Source organism: Carcharodon carcharias, chromosome 20 (genome assembly GCF_017639515.1).
Source record: "Carcharodon carcharias isolate sCarCar2 chromosome 20, sCarCar2.pri, whole genome shotgun sequence".
NCBI classification, from domain to species: Eukaryota; Metazoa; Chordata; class Chondrichthyes; order Lamniformes; family Lamnidae; genus Carcharodon; species Carcharodon carcharias.
The window spans coordinates 36,981,739-36,998,193 of NC_054486.1; the positions used below are offsets into that span (position 1 = coordinate 36,981,739).

The 16,455-nt window shown below is 41.3% G+C and overlaps 1 protein-coding gene across 2 annotated transcripts in view; it reads left to right on the top strand.

The window, feature by feature from the left end:
• zfyve1 (zinc finger, FYVE domain containing 1) overlaps positions 1–16,455 on the top strand; it is a 109,016-nt gene that overhangs the window by 28,946 nt on the left and 63,615 nt on the right. For both annotated transcript variants that reach the window (XM_041215023.1, XM_041215022.1), the window contains exons 3-5: positions 1,668–1,882; positions 6,787–6,893; positions 14,940–15,048. In XM_041215023.1, the coding sequence (XP_041070957.1) occupies positions 1,668–1,882; positions 6,787–6,893; positions 14,940–15,048 (431 nt within the window). The remainder of the gene's footprint in view (positions 1–1,667; positions 1,883–6,786; positions 6,894–14,939; positions 15,049–16,455) is intronic.

Sequence of the window (16,455 nt, forward strand, 5' to 3'; positions counted from 1 at the left end):
GTTCAATTCTCCTATTTCTTTACTCACTTGCACGTGGGACTAGATGTAGCCCTGAGATTATTGCTTTAGAGATCCTGCTTTTCAATCTCCTTCCTAGCTCCCTGAAATCTGCTTGCAGTACCTCATTCCCTCTCCTATCTAAGTCATTGGTACCAACATGGAGCACTACCTCTGGCTGATCACCCTCCCCAGAAAAATGTCTTGCAGGCATTCAGTTTCACCCTTGACCCTAGGGAGGCAACATACCATCCTGGAATCATGTTTACAGCCACAGAAATGCCTGTCTGTTCCCCTAACTAAGAAATCCCCTGTTACTACTGCTTTTCCTTTCTTCTTCCTCCCCTCCTGTACAGCAGAGCTGCTTGTGGTACCACAAACTTTGCTCTGCTTGCAACCCTCCAAGGAACCAACGCCCACATCAGTATCCAAAGCGGAAAACTGATTGGCGAGCGAGACCCTAGAGGACTCCTGCACTTCCTGCCTCGTTCTCTTGGACTGCCTGGCGGTTACCCCTTTCTGCTTCTAGACTCCTAAGCTGCTGTGTGACCCTCTCTGAACATGCTATCCACATAGCTCTCAGCCCCGGGGATGTGCCACAGTAATTCCAGCCGCCGCTTGAGCTCTGAAAACTGGAGCTCAAGTTTCTGCAGCTGGTGACACTTCTTGCACATGAGGTCATGTAGGACGCCAGTAGCATCCACATACTACAGGACACGCATTTCACATGACTGAACTGCCCTGCCATGGCTTCAATTTACTTCCCTTATGTTAACTTTACTTTGGTTTACTTATACAACTTTATTTTACTAGGTCTTGACTTAGATTCACTTGCCTATTGTTGTGTTTCTTACTTAAATCTCAGTAGCCCCTTCTTTTGAAGCAGGTATGTTTTCCTAATTTTCAGCTACTTGAAAATCTTCCCTAACAGCAGTTTCTCACTGACCAGTGAACTTGTCTTTTTCCTGTGATGTCACTGTTGGATGTTTTTAAACTCAGCACCCTTATGCAGCTTTTCAACTCCTGATCTCCTGGAGGCTGAGAAAAAGAAAGAAAAGAGCAAGAAAGAAAAAGCACCTCCCCCCCTCCTCACCAAATTCCCTTATTCATCAAACTGGCACTGAATTCCCTTACTTGCCAAACTCTCAGTAATTCTACTATGTACTAGCTTCAGTCTGACCTAGACCTCGGCCACCTACCAGTAGAGCAGCAGTAACTGTGTGAAAAGTTAGTGGAAATTTAGAACCTGTTCTCCCAAATTCTCTGGGTGCTGGGTCAGTTTCTGTTTTCTGTTTGTCATATTACAAATAGGAGTGTTGGAAGTCCATAAAGTTGCACTTTGTGGAATTGCAGTGCGTAACACCACATTTGAACCTCGGATTTATTTCTTTGGAAAGCATTCTCAGTGCAATATCTCGTCATTGTTTCTTGTTAAGGTTTAGGGACTGATTCTGATAACCTAATGTTTAGGAGTAAAATAAAGGTATTGTGAACTCTCTCTGATCTAAACTTCAGCTACTCACAATTAGTGCAATGTGATTGCACTTTTGGTATCATCTCCTGACTTATTGTACTGTTTGTTAATCTGTAAGGAGGTTAAATGCATGGTGACAACCCACAAATGTATTAAAAGCATTAAAGTAGTTTATTCTCTCTCAACGTTACTGCAGATAGACCTTCAGAGATACCAGAAAAACTGTTACAGGAGAGATTTCGTAAGCTAGGCCGGTTTCCAGAGGCCTTCTGTTCCATTCAATACAAAGGGACCAGAACATATAATCCTCCAACGGACTTTTCCGGACTGTTGCGGACCATCGAACAACAGTTGAACAATAACACAACTCGATCACCCAGACCTCCAGCAATCATTTTCAAGGCTCTGAAAGTAAGACATTTAAAATCCTATTTAATTTGGGAGGCTCAGCAGCACCTGCTATCAAAACTAGTGCAAGATTTCAGTCAAATTGGTCACTTTAGATTAGCTGTTCTCATTTGGGAGTTCATTTTACTTGTAGAAATGGAATGTCTATCTGCATTTCTAAGCCTGCCAATCTTTTTATTAATGGGTTGGAATGGAGCATGGGATATGCTGGGATGGGGCCAAAGGGAGTTGCAAGATGCAGAATAAAAACAGCCCATCACATCACAATTACATTAGTAGTCCAGTATTATAACTGCTATGCTACTGTACCTGGTTTACATAAATTGTTTGGACAGTGCCACGAAAAGAATGTTAATTTAATTTGCTGCTAACTGGTGGAAACTTGGCTCAGATGATCAGCCATGATCTCATTGAATGGCGGCCAGACTCAATGGGCCGAATGGCCTACTTCTGTTCCTATGTCTCATGTTCTTATGGTCTCATGACAGCTCCCTTGCCTTTGAGTGAGTGGGTTGAAGTCCCACTATGGAGTTGAGTACCTAACATTTCAGCACAGTCTGTCCCTGTGTCAAGCTGCCCTTTTGAGCAGTCAAGCATGACATCCACAGGACATCGCTGGGGTCTTTCCTTACATAGGCAAATCGAGTCCAGTTATTCACAATATATATTAATGATTTAGATGAGGGAATTAAATGTAATATCTCCAAATTTGCAGATGACACAAAGCTGGTGGGAGGGTGAGCTGTGAGGAGGATGTAGAGGTGCTTCAGTGTGATTTGGACAAGCTGAGTGAGTGGGCAAATGCATGGCAGATGCAGTATAATGTGGATAAATGTGGGGTTATCCATTTTGGTAGCAAAAACAGGAAGGCAGATTATTATCTGAATGGCTACAAATTGAGAGAGGGGAATGTGCAACGAGATCTGGGTGTCCTTGTACACCAATCGCTGAAGGTAAGCATGCAGGTGCAGCAGGCGGTAAAGAAGGTAAATAGTATGTTGGCCTTCATAGCCAGAGGATTTGAGTACAGGAACAGAGGTGTCTTGCTGCAATTGTACAGGGCCTTGGTGAGACCACACCTTGAATATTGTGTGCAGTTTTGGTCTCCTTATCTGAGGAAGGATGTACTTGTTTTAGAGGGATTGCAGTGAAGGTTTACCAGACTGATTCCTGGGATGGCGAGACTGACAGATGAGGAGAGATTGAGTCGATTAGGATTATATTCGCTGGAGTTCAGAAGAATGAGGGGGGATCTCATAGAAACCTATAAAATTCTAACAGGACTAGACAGGATAGATGCAGGAAGGATGTTCTGGATGGTGGGGGAGTCCAGAACCAGGGGTCACAGTCTGAGGATATAGGGTAGACCATTTAGGACTGAGATGAGGAGAAATTTCTTCACCCAGAGAATTGTGAGCCTGTGGAATTCGTTACCACAGAAAGTAGTTGAGACCAAAACATTGTATGTTTTCAAGAATGAGTTGGATATAGCTCTTGGGGCGAAAGGGATCAAAGGGTATGGGGAGAAAGCGGGAACAGGCTATTGAGTTGGATGATCAGCTATGATCATAATGAATGGCGGAGCAGGCTCGAAGGGCCGAATGGCCTACTCCTGCTCCTAGTTTCTATGTTTCTATGAGTCTCATGATGTCATTAAGCTCTAATTTGCAATTTTAGCTGAAGGCCTGGGAGGGGAATGATGTCTTCATTTTCAGGGAAACCTGTTATGATTCAGATCATGGGCCAGAAGAAGCTCTTCCCAAACTACCCTCAGCTTTGATAAAATAATATAACTACAAAAATTCTATGTCCGTATTATAGACTTATTCAAAAAGGAAAGGATAGTCACAGTTACACCTGTACACCTTTCAACAAAGCACATGTTTACAAAATCTGCACAAAACCAAAATGGCCTAATAAACTGCGGACCTGTACTGCCCTTGGGCTTGTGCTGTGTTGAGAAAGTAGTTACAACAAATAGAACATTCAAGTTTCATTCACTGCTTTGTTGGTGTTGAATAATTGCCAGAAAATGTGGTTGGTGATGATACTTTAATGTCTTGATAGAAAGGAAAAGCTCCCTATCCCGGATTGCCTCCTGACCACCCCCACTCCCCAAAACTAACTACTGCTCCCCACAGGTTTCCGTCTGAGGCCTCCTGACACTCACTGGCCTGTTATTGAATTAGCTGCATATTGTTGGGCTTTGGGAAGAGTTATTTAAACAGTGCCTTGCCATTATGGTTGGCAGGGCCTCCATGTCCCTGGCTTGTCATAAGAACATAAGAAATAGGAGCAGGAGTAGGAGTAGCTTGCTGTGCCACTTTTAAAATAATGGCTGATCTGATTGTGGCCTTAACGTCCTTACCTGCCCCCCATAGCCCTTAACTCCCTTTTTATTTATTCTTTCATGGGGTGTGGGCGGCACTGGCTAAGCTAGCATTTATTGCTTATCCCCAATTGTCCTTGAGAAGATGGTCGTGATCTCCCTTCTTGTACTGCTGCAGGCCATGTGGTGTATGTACATCCACAGTGGTGTAAGGAAAAGAGTTCCAGGATTTTGACCCAACAACAGTATCAAGCTGCCTTTGTCAATCATAAATCTGTCTAACCTAGTCTTGAATATATTCAATAACCCAACCTCCACTGCACTTAATGGAAAAGAATGCCAAAAACTTTGAGAGAAGGAATTCTTCATCTCCGTGCTCTGTAGTTCTAGATTCCCCCACTAGAAGGGGGAATTCTGCCCCTTCAGAATCTTATGTTTCAATAAGATCATCTCTCATTCTTCTAAACTCCAATGAGCATAGGCCCACCTGCTCAACCTTTCCTTGTAAAACAACTCCTTCATCCTAGGAATCAGCCTAGTGAACATTTTCTGAACTGCTTCCAATGCAAGTATGCTCCTTAAGTAAGGAGACCAAAACTGTACAGAGTACTCCAGGTGTGTCTCACCAATGCACTGAACAGTTGCAGCAAAACTTCCCTATTTTAATATTCCACCCTCCCCCCTGCAGTAAAGGCCAGCATTCCATTTGCCTTCCTAATTACTTGCTGCACCTGCATGCTTACTTTTTGTGATTAATGTACAAGGGTATACAGATTTCTCTGTAATGTAGCATTCTGTAGTCTCTCTGTAATGTAATAATCATCTTTTCTTTTCTTCCTGTCCAAGTGGGTAACTTTACATTTTTCCACATTATACCCCGTTCGCCAAATTTTTGCCCACTCACTTAACCTATTTATTTCCCTTTGCAGAATCTCTCTATCCTCCTCACAGCCCCTACCTATCTTTGTATCATATGCAAATTTGGATACAATACAGGTTGGTGCCTTTATCCAAGTCATTAATGTAGATTGTGAATAGCCAAGTCCCCAACACTGATCTCTGTGGCATTCCATTAGCTAGCTACCTAACCTGAAAATAACCCACTTATCGCGATTCTTTGTTTCCTGTTAGTTAGTCAGTCCACTATACTTGCTGGTGTATCACCTACAACGCTACCAGCTTTTAGCTTGTGTAATAACTTTCTGTGGGGGGGGGGGACCTTATTCAAATACACCATATTTACTGGTTTCCCTTTATCCATCCTGCTCATTACATCCTCAAAGAACTCTAATAAATTTGTCAAACATGATTTACCTGTCATAAAACCATTTTGACTTTGCCTGATTGTATTGTAATTTTCTATATGTTCTACTACTACCTCTTTTATAATAGGTTCTAGCATTTTCCCAATGACAGATGTTAGGCTAGCTGGCCTATAGGTTTCTGGTTTCTGTCTCCCTCCTGTCTTTAATAGTGCTGTTGCGGTTTTCCAACTTTCCAGAATTCAGGGAATTTTGGAAGGTTACAATTACTGCATCCACTGTCTCTGTAGCCACTTTCTTTAAGACCTTGGGTGCAGGCCAACAGATCCAGGTGTACCTTTTGCCACTGAGCTTGCACACACTTTGTGACCAAAATAATGTCCTGGTCAACAAAAATGGTTTGATTATTTAAGAGCAAAATACTGTGGATGCTGGAAATATGAAGCAAAAACAAAAATTGCTGGAAAAATTCAGCAGGTCTGACAGAAGCAGAGTCATACAGACTCGAAAGGTTAACTCTGTCTTTCTCTCCACAGATGCTGTCAGACCTGAGTTTTTCCAGCAATTTTTGTTTTTGGTTTTGGTTTGGTTATTTATTTGTTTATTTGTGGGACTTTGTGTGCTAAATTGTTTCACATTCCCTGACGTAACTACAGTAAAACTTTTGAAAGTGTATCAAAAATGAATTTGTTGTCAATTAGAATCAATCAAGGATATAGGTTAATGGAGCAGGTGAAATAATGGCAAACACAGTTTAGTATAGAGAAATGTGAAATAACACATTTTGTGAACAAGAACAGTGGAAAAATATTTTCCTTTTCAGCTGGAAGAACATATAATCAATGCATTGATCGATAATAGGTTTTCAGGATTTTATACATCAGGACATTGAATGTGAAAGCAATGAAATGCTGCTGAATCCAGTGTCCGTTTGTTTGTGAAGTGCTTTGTAACGCTTTGAGGAAGTGAACAGCATTGTCTAAGGCATTTGCAATTCAGGCGAACCCAATTAAATAAAGGATGTGAGAGAGCAATGGCAAAGGATACATTCAGATCCTATGGATTACCATCAGGAATGGGAGTTTACTGTTTTAAATAAAAATTCAAAAACTGGGGCTGTTTTTCAGTAGATCCAAAAAGTTTAAAACAAAATGGTCTGATAAAGGTTTACAAAATTACGGAAGGTTTCAATAGGGTAAATAATGGAAATTACTTCCACTGGTTCATGAATAGTAACAAAGGTCAGTATTTTTATACATCTTTCTTAGAGGGAAGAAAACCCTGCTGGAATGTTATGTTTACAAAATCTTTTTTAGGCTTTGAGTGAACGTTTTAGTGGAGAAATTGCAGATGACCAAATGGCTCACAGTTGCTTCTTCCCTGATGAATATTTCACTTGCTCCTGCACATGTCTCAGCTGTGGGTAAGCGATTATGAATATTTTTAATAATGTGGTGGTAAATTTAGCGAAATGTGGTGGTAATTGAGGTTCAGTAGGAGAGGAAGAACTGGTTTTTGGCAATGCACTTATGGGCCAGGACTTCGCCCTCTCCGGGCAGGCTGGGTGGGGACGGTCGGGAAGCCGTCTGCCACCTGCAATTGGGGCCGGACCGTGATTTCATGCTGGCGGGCCAGTTAAGGCCTGCCCAGTGTGAAACACGTGCGGCAGTGCTCACGCTGCTTGTGTGGTGGGGTGGGGGAGGGCAAGAGCGCAAGTTCACGCGTGATTGCTGGAAAAGCTCCCTGAGGCACAGAGCTGCCTCAGGGAGATAAAAACATGAAAAATTAAAAATAAAGATTTTTAAAATGTTATAAAACATGTCCTCTCATATGATTCTGTCACATAAGCAGGGACATGTTATTAATAAAATGTTAAAATTTTAATTTGTTTTTATTTACTGTTGTAAACCTCATCCTGCCTGTGGATGAGGTTTCCTAAAAAATGCTAAGGTCGCTTGGCCTTTTTGCCTGCCCGCCGACCATAAGGTTGGATGGGCAGCGAAAAATTTCTTTCAATTATAACTTTAATGGCCTTAACAGGCCTTTTAATTGTTGGCGAGTGCGGTGCCGGTTCCAGCGCGCGCCCGCCGACCGAAATATTATGCTCGCCCAACATCATCGTGCATCATTTTGCGCTCGGTCGGATCGGGCACGTGCCCAACTGCAAGCGTTATATTCTGGCCATGGTGAACCTAGAATTGTGGCCATGAACAGCAATGGAAGCTTAGTCTAATTAACCTTTAATTATAATGGGTGAATTGGTTGGAGGGGTAAGTTATCATGTTAGCATCCTATTGATTACTAACCCTAATCACTCTGATTTAATAAAAGGTTAACTCATTATTTAAATCTACAAATTCCCTTTAACATGTTAGAATGGTCATATATTAAATTTATTGTGACTGGGCTGAGGATTAAACCAGCACAAGCTTCAACAGTGGCAAGTGTAAAAGTATAACTGAGTTTTTAAAAAATCCACTATTGCAGGAACTCCCTTTCTCAGTTGGTGTGGCAGCATCTGTGGAGAAAGAAACAGAGATAATGTTTCAAATCTTTTGATGACTTTTCATCCTTTTTTTGAACTTGGATGCAGCTCTTCAGTGAGCATAGCAAACCAAAAGACAGAAATAAAAGCAGAAAATGCTGGGAAACTTTCAGCAGGTTTGGCAGCACCTGTGAAGGAAGAAACAGGGTTAACATTTCAGATTGATGACTCTTTTTCAGAACTGGAGAAAATTTAAGATGTAATAGTTTTTAAGAAAGGCAGGGAAAGAATGTTAGGGGAGAGAATAACATAACAGAAGGTCTGGAGTATGGTTGAGGGAAGGAGAGAATAAATGGAAAAAGGGATGCTGGTGCAAGGCAATGGGGTGGTAATGGGACAAATAAGAAACAAAAGATTTGTCTAGAGGAGATGAAAATGGGAAAACCAATCGTCACCAACTGTTGCCATCCAAAAGAAAAGAAATTAAAAGAAAAAATGAGCCCAGGGATTGTAAAATGTCGAGGTGAAAGACGAGGTACTGTTCTTTGAGCTTATGTCCAGTTCACTGGGGAAGTGGTCGACCAATGTCAGAGTGGTAGTATTAAAAAAAATTAGTGGAGAATTAAAATGATGAGTGACTGAAAACTCAGCGTCCCTCAGATGTTTTGCAAAGAGGTCACCCAGTTTGCATTTGGTTTCCCCAGAATAGAGGAGACTGCATTGAGCAATGAATACAGTCTGTGAAATTGGAAGAAGCAAAGTAAATTGCTGTTTCACTTGGAAAGAATGTTTGACACCTTGGACAGTGAAAAGGGATGAGGTAAAAGGACAGATGTTGCATTGCCTGTGTATGCCTGGAAGGGGGACAAGGTGTTGGGAGTGACTGAGAAGTGGACCAGGGTGTTGAAGTGGGGAAAAGGGGAAGGGAGGGAGCATGTGTTTGGAGGTGGCATCACACTGGAACTGGCAGAAATGGCTGAGAATGATTTGATGAATGAGGAGGCTGTTGGGATGGAAGGTGAGGACAGGGGGAGTCCTATTGTGTTTCTAAGGGTATGGGGAATGGAGTGAAAGCATAACTGCAGGAAATGGAACAAACATGGTTGAGGGCCCATCAACCAAGCCGGAGGTAGATCAGTTGAGGGAAAAGGAAGACATATCAGAAATGCTGGTATGGAAAGTTGCATCCTCAGAACGATGTGACGGTATTATGAATGCGAAGTTTATAAGATTATTAAGGATGTGATAACAGGACAGTTAGAAAATATCAAAGGGATTAGAAAAAGTCAACATGGATTTATGAAAGGGAAATCATGTTTGACAAACCTGGAGTCCTTTGAATACGTAATTATCAGAATAGATAAGGGAGAACTAGTGGACGTGGTGTATTTGGATTTTCAGAAGGCTTTTGATAAAGTCCCATATAAGAAGATTGTGGTACTGATGCTTGCGGTACCCCACTAGTCACAGCTTGCCAACCTGAGAATGATCCTGTGGGGTACTGTATCGAAAGCCTTCTAAAAATCCAAATACACCACATCCAATGGTTCTCCCTTACCTATTCTGCTAGTGACATCCTCAAAAAATCCAACAGGATTGCAAAACATGGCTCCCCTTTCATAAATCCATGTTGACTCTGCCCAGTCTCACCATCATTTTCTAAGTGCCCAATTATCACACCCTTTATAATAGATTCTAGTACTGATGTCAGGCTAACAGGTGTAAGAGGTTATCTTATCTTAAGAGGAAAGATTGAGCAGGTTAGGCCTATACCCATTGGAATTTAGAAGAATGAGAGGTGATCTTATTGAAACATATAAGCTCCTGAGGGGACTTGACAGGGTGGATGCTGAGAGGATGTTTCCACTTGTGGGGGAGTCTAGAACCAGGGGATTAAAGCTAAATATGGCAGATGCTGGAAATCTGAAACAAAAACAGAAAATGCTGGAAAAACTCAGCAAGTTTAACAGCATCCATGGAGAGAGAAACAGAGTTAGTGTATGACTCGTCAGAGCTACCTGAAAAAGAGTGACATGGACTTGAAATGTTAACCCCGTTTTTCTCTTAGAACCAAGGGATGCAGTTTAAAAATTAGGGGGCTCCCATTTAAGACTGAGATAAGGAGAAATTTTTCTGAAGCTCATGAATCTGTGAAATTCTCTTTGCCAGAATGCAGTGGAGACTAGATATCTGAATATGTTCAAGGCTGAGTTGGATAGATTTTTGATCAGCAAGGGAGTTTAGGGTTAAAGGGAGGCAGACAGGAAAGTGAGGTTGAAGCCGCAATCAAATCACCCATGTTTGTATCAAATGGCAGAGTGGGCTTGAGGGGATCCAATTGCCTACTCCTAATTCTCATGTTCGGCTTCTTTTGAAACTGTCCCCTGGTTCTAGATTCCGCCACAAGGGGAAACATCCTCTCAACATTGACCCTGTCAAGCCCCCTCAGAATCTTCAATAAGATCACGTCATTGTTCTGAATTCCATTTTAGTAGAGGCCCAACCTACTCAACCTTACACCCTAAGACAACCCCTTCATTCCAGGAATAAGCTGAGTGAATCTTCTCAACTGCCTCCAATGCAAGTAAGGGGACCAAAACTTTACACGGTACTCTTTGTGTGGTCACCAAAACCCCATACAGTTATAGCAAGACTTCCCTACATTTATACTCAACCCCCTTGTTATAAGACCAACATTCCATTTGTATTAATTACTTGCTGTAGCTGCATGCTAACTTATTGTGACTCATGTACAAGGACACCCAGATCCATCTGTACCGCAGCCTTTAACAGTCACTCTCCATTTAAATAATAATATGTTTTTCTAATCTTCCCACCAAAGGGCCAACCTCACATTTTCACACATACTCCATCTGCCAATTTTTTGCCTGCACACTTGACCTATATATATCTCTTTGTATACTCTGTGTCCCCCTCAAAACTTGCTTTCCTATTTTGTATCATCAGAATATTTGGCTACAATACAGTGAATTCCATCATCCAAGTCATTAATATAGATTGCAAATAATTGAGGCCCCAGCACTGATCCCTGTGGAAATTTGACCCCCACAGCATCAGACATCTTCCTTCCCTTCCACCCCCAGCACAGCAACTCATGTCTCCCCATGCTGCATCTGGGGATTGCAGCCAAAGCCAGGTCCATAGCACCACAGCAGCTGTACAGGGTTGTACAAGGAGGACTGGAAGAGCAACAGGGGTAGGTGATTTAATAGGGAAATAGATGGTTTTTGTTGAACATACTTTTAGAGCTGTATATCTATATTGTTCCACTCCTGAGCTCTGCTGAATAAACGTGAAGACGTGAGTCCAGGAGATGAATGCATGGCTGGAAAGATGGTGGGGATCTTTAGATTCTTGGGACATTGGGACCACCTCTGGGGGTGATGAGACCTGTCCAGGCCGATGGGTTGCACCTAAACAAACCTGGGACTGCATTCCTTGTGGGGTATTTGGGAAGGTTTAAACTAACTTGGCAGGGGTGTGGGAACCAGGAGATAATATCAAAGAGGAATAATAAGGTGCACAGAAATTGGGAGAGGTGATGGCATAGTTTTAAGTTAATAGATGGGGGTCAGACTAAGGGAGAAAGTCATTAAGTTGAAATCAGAGTTAATGTCTGTGAATGCATGTAGTGTGGTAAATAAGATTATTGAGTTAAGTGTGCAGATTGTCAGGTGGGAATATGATGTTGCGTCTATAACAGAGACTAGGCTCAATGAGGGCAGTGCTGGGTGTTAAATATCCCTGAATAAAAGGTGCTCAGGAAAGATAGGAAAGGAAGAAAAGGGGGAGGTGGAAGTATCGATTAAGGAGAGCATTGCAGTGCTGGAGAAAGAAGATGCCCCAGAAGGGTCAAGGACACAATAGATTTGGCTAGAGCTAAGGAACAAAAAATGTGCAGTTACATTTCTCAGTGTAGCCTATAGGCCATCAACTTGTGGGCAGGATGTGGAAGAACAAATTTGCAAGGACATTACAGAGGTACAGAAATTATAGATTTGTTATAATGGGGGCATTTAATTATCCGAATATAGACTGGGATAGTAGTGGTGTAAAGGGCAGAGAGAGCCTGAATTCCTAGAGTGTGTTCGGGAAAATTTTCCACAGGAGCATGTTTCCAGTCCAATGAGAAAGGCAGCACTGCTAGACCTGGTTGTTGGGAATGGATGAGCCACATGGATCAGATGTCATTAGGAGAACATTTAGGGGACTGTGATCATTATATCATAAAATTTAGGCTGACTATGGAAAAAGGCAAAGCACAGTCCATAGGAAGAATAATTAACTGGAGGAAAGCCGACTTCAATCAGGTAAGAACAGATCTGGGTTGAATTAGTTGGAGTCAAAGATTGGCAGGAAAAATGGTAGGTGAACAAGGGGCTACCTTCAAAGACGAGAGAGCTTGGGCATAGGCAAGGTCTATTCCTTGGAACGGGAAGTTCAAAGGGTAGGACAAAGAAATCCAGAGCTCCCTGGATGAAAAAGAGATAGAGATTAATATTAAGAAGAAAAGGTGTGCTTATGACAGATGTCAGGTAGAAAATGCAATTAAGAACCAGGCTGAATGTGGAAAGATCAGAGGGGAAATGAGAAAACAAATAAGAGAGGAAAGGAGAGGGTATGAAAAGAGACTGGCAGCTAACGTAAAAGGGAATCCCAAGTCTTCAATAAGAATATAAATATTAAAAGGGTGGTAAAAGGAGTGGAGCCGATGAGGGACCAAAAAGGGGATTTACATATGGAGACAGAAGGCATAGCTGAAGTATTAAATGAATACAATGCATCTGTCTTCAAGGAAAAAGATGCTACCCTTGCTGTGGTGAAAGAGGAGGCCTTTGAGACACTAGTAGGGTTTAAAATTTACATGGATGAGGTATTGGATAGGCTGTCTGCACTTAAAGTTGATAAGGCAGCAGGACCAGATGAGATTCATCCAAAGGTACTGAGGGAAATGAGTGTGGAAATTGTGGAGGCACTAGCCATAATTTTTTGGTCTTCCTTGGACACAGTGCGGTGCCAGAAGACTGGAGAATTGCAAACATTACCCCCTTGTTCACAAAAGGATGTAAAGATAAACGCAACAACTACTGGCCAGTCTATTTAACCTGGGTGGTGGGGAAACTTTTAGAAACAATAATCTGGACAAAATCAATAGTAACATGGACAGATGCAGGTTAATTAAGTAAAGCCAGCATTGTTTTCTTAAGGAAAAATTATGTTTAACTAACTTGCTGGAGTTTTTTGAACAGGTAACAGAAAGGGTTGATGAGGGAAATGCTGTTTATGTGGTGTAGACGGACTTCCAAAAGGCATTTGGTACAGTGCCACACAACAGACTGGTGAGCAAAGGTCATAGAATAAAAGGGACGGTAACAACATAGATATGAAATTGGATGAGTGACAGGAAACAGAGGAGTATTAATGGCTGGAGGAAGGTTTATAGTGGTGTTCCCCAGGAGTGAGTGTTTGGACCCTTGCTTTTCCTGGTATGTGATAATGACCTAGACCTTGGTTTCCAGGGCACAATTTCAAAGTCTGCAGATGATATGAAACTTGGGAGCATTGTGAACTGAAGAGGATAGCGCAGAGCTTCAAAAGGATGTAGACAAATTGGTGAAATGGGCAGACAAGTGGCAGATGAAGTTCAGTGCGGGAGAAATGTGAAGCGATTCATTTTGTTAGGAAGAACATGAAGAAACAATATAAAATGAAGGGTTAAAACTCTAAATGTGGTGCAGGAGCAAAGGGACCTGAGTGTATATGTGCATAGTCAGGACAAGTTGACAAAGTGGTTAAAAAAGCATACAGTCTCCTAGGCTTTATTAATAGGGGCATAGAGTACAAGAGCAAGGACGTTATGTTGACTTTGTATAAGACACAAATTTGATCTCAGCTGCAATATTGCGTCCAACTCTGGGTGTCACACTTGAGGAAGGATGTGATGGCATTGGAGAAAGATTCAAGAGAATGGTTCCAGGGATGAAGAACTTCAGTTATGAACATAGATCAGAGAAGTTAGCATTGTTTTCCTTGGAGAAAAGAAAGCTGAGAGGAGATTTGATGGAAGTATTCAAAAGCATGAGGAGCCTGGACAGAGTAGTTTGGGAGAAACACTTCTCACTCGTCAGAGGATCGCGAACAAGAGGACACTGATTCAAGGTAATTGACAAAAGAAGCAAAAGTGATATCGGAGAAAACGTTTTCACGCAGTGGGTTGTTAAGGCCTGGAATGCAGCGCCTGCTATGGAAGCAGGATTGATCAAAGCATTCAAAAGGGAATTGCACAGTTATCTGAAAAGGCAGAATGTGCAGGGCTATGGGGAGAAGGCAGGAAAATGGCATGAAGGAAATTGCTCATTCAGAGAGCCAGTTCAGACAGGAAGGGTTGAATGGCCTCCTTCTATGCTGTAACAATTCTGTGATACTGTGATTCTGAGAACAGGGAGAGGCAATATAAATTGTGGTAGAATTCTAAAGGGGGAGCAGGAGCAAAGAGCTCGTGCACAAATTTTTGGCAGGGCAGTTGAAAAAGTGGATGAGAAAGCATATGGGATCCTAGGCTTTATTAATAGGGATTCAAAGTACAAAAGCAAAGAAGTTATAAACCACTTTTATAAAACACTGGTTTAACCTCAAATGCAGTGATGTGTCCAATTCGGGGCATTGCACTGGAGGAAGTATGTGAAGGCTTTAGTAAGAGTTTGGAAAAAATTTATGAGAATGGCTTCAGGGATGAGGGACTTCAGCTATGTGGATGGATTGGAGGAGGTGTTGTTTTACTTGGAGAAGAGAAGGTGGGGAGGAATTTGATAGAGATTTGAAATAAATTAGAAATTGTAACAAAATAGCACTTGCTGTTTCAGAAATAGTACCCCTTTCATTCATTTATCCTGTCAATTTTGGAGCCATTTTAGTGTCTAGATTTGCTGATGTGTTCAGTGTTGTAATGTTGCTGTGATTTAGGATTGGCTGCAAGAACAGTATGAACCATGCAAAGGATGGCGTTCCTCACGAGTCTGAAAGCCGTTGCAGTTACTCACATCAGTATGATAACAGAGTATATACCTGTAAGGTGAGTGCATTTCATATATTGACATCAATTTCAGCTACAGTGATTCTCCTGTAGTTCAAATCTAGCTGACACACTACTGAAGAGTAAAGAGAGTATGTATAGACAGAGCAAGCATTCCACAGTAACAAAACTCTGCATGATCAGCATATTTCATCTATTCTGCTGGAAAATAGATTTGAGTCTTAACAACATACATTTATATAGCACATTAATGCAACAGACCATCTTAACTTTGATGGCAGACCTGAGTAATTTCAGAGAGGCGGCTGAAGGTGTGAGCAAGGTGATAGGCTTTAAGGATATCTATTGGAGGGCCTTTAGGTTTAAGAGAGAGAATTCCAGAGAATGGGGAAAGGTGACTTAAAGCTCTCTTTTCATTGTACAGTAAAGTTTTTGTCTGTAAATTGATTTGCCTCTTTCAGCATGGGTTTTCTGTTAATTCCTTTTCTGAATTATTACAGAACCTATATTTTCAGAGACCCTCAGGTAATGTCAGGTAAAGAGTGGCCGCATTGGCTCATTTATCTTCCTCGTTCTTGATTAGTTAAGAGTTGATAGAAACTTTGGAACTTGAATTTTGTAATCCCTGGCCCTGGAGGCCTGTAAAGTCCATCATTACCTGAGTCAGTGGTGGACTTAGACTGAGCTGCTCTCAGGTGATTTCCTAGCTTGAAATGATCATGTCTTCATTAAAAGCCTGATTATATCTTTGTATAATGTTTCATGGTGTATAAATTTATCGCTAACTTCCACTAATATTCCCCTTCCAACATAACACATTTAGCTAGTGAATGAATATTTAAGAACTCCACTGATTACATGAATATGCAAAGTCATAAATGAAAATCTTGAATTTGGAAGCATTACACTTTTTTGAAGGCCCTTACAAGTTGATAAAAATGAATAACATTTGGTAAGTGTGTATTCTAATTTTGAAAATTAGATTTTACATCTTGCATTAAATTTCAATATACGTAAACAAGTTTTAGAATTAAAAAGCACCAAATCAAATCTTATTTTCTGTATTAATAATCTGTTATTATGATTTGAAGCTTAGGAATGGAATACTCCTTTGTCCCTCCATGTCTGTCTTCAAAGTTTTAAAAGCCTTCTGAAAACCCACCTTTACGACCAAGCTTTCAGTATGCAATCATACCGTCATAGTTATATACAACATAGATAGTCCTCCCTAACACAGTCCCATGGCTTGGCATTCATTCTTTGTTCTGTTTTGTTTATTTATTTTTCTTCCCCACCCCCTCTGTATCAAACTTTGGACATTTTCCAGATTAAAAGCATCATATAATAGTAAGCTTGAATGAGTGCAAGGCTTGTCTATAAAGTAAAAATTTCCTGTACTTTATAATTAAACTGCTCTATGGCTTCTAACCATGTATTCAATTAATG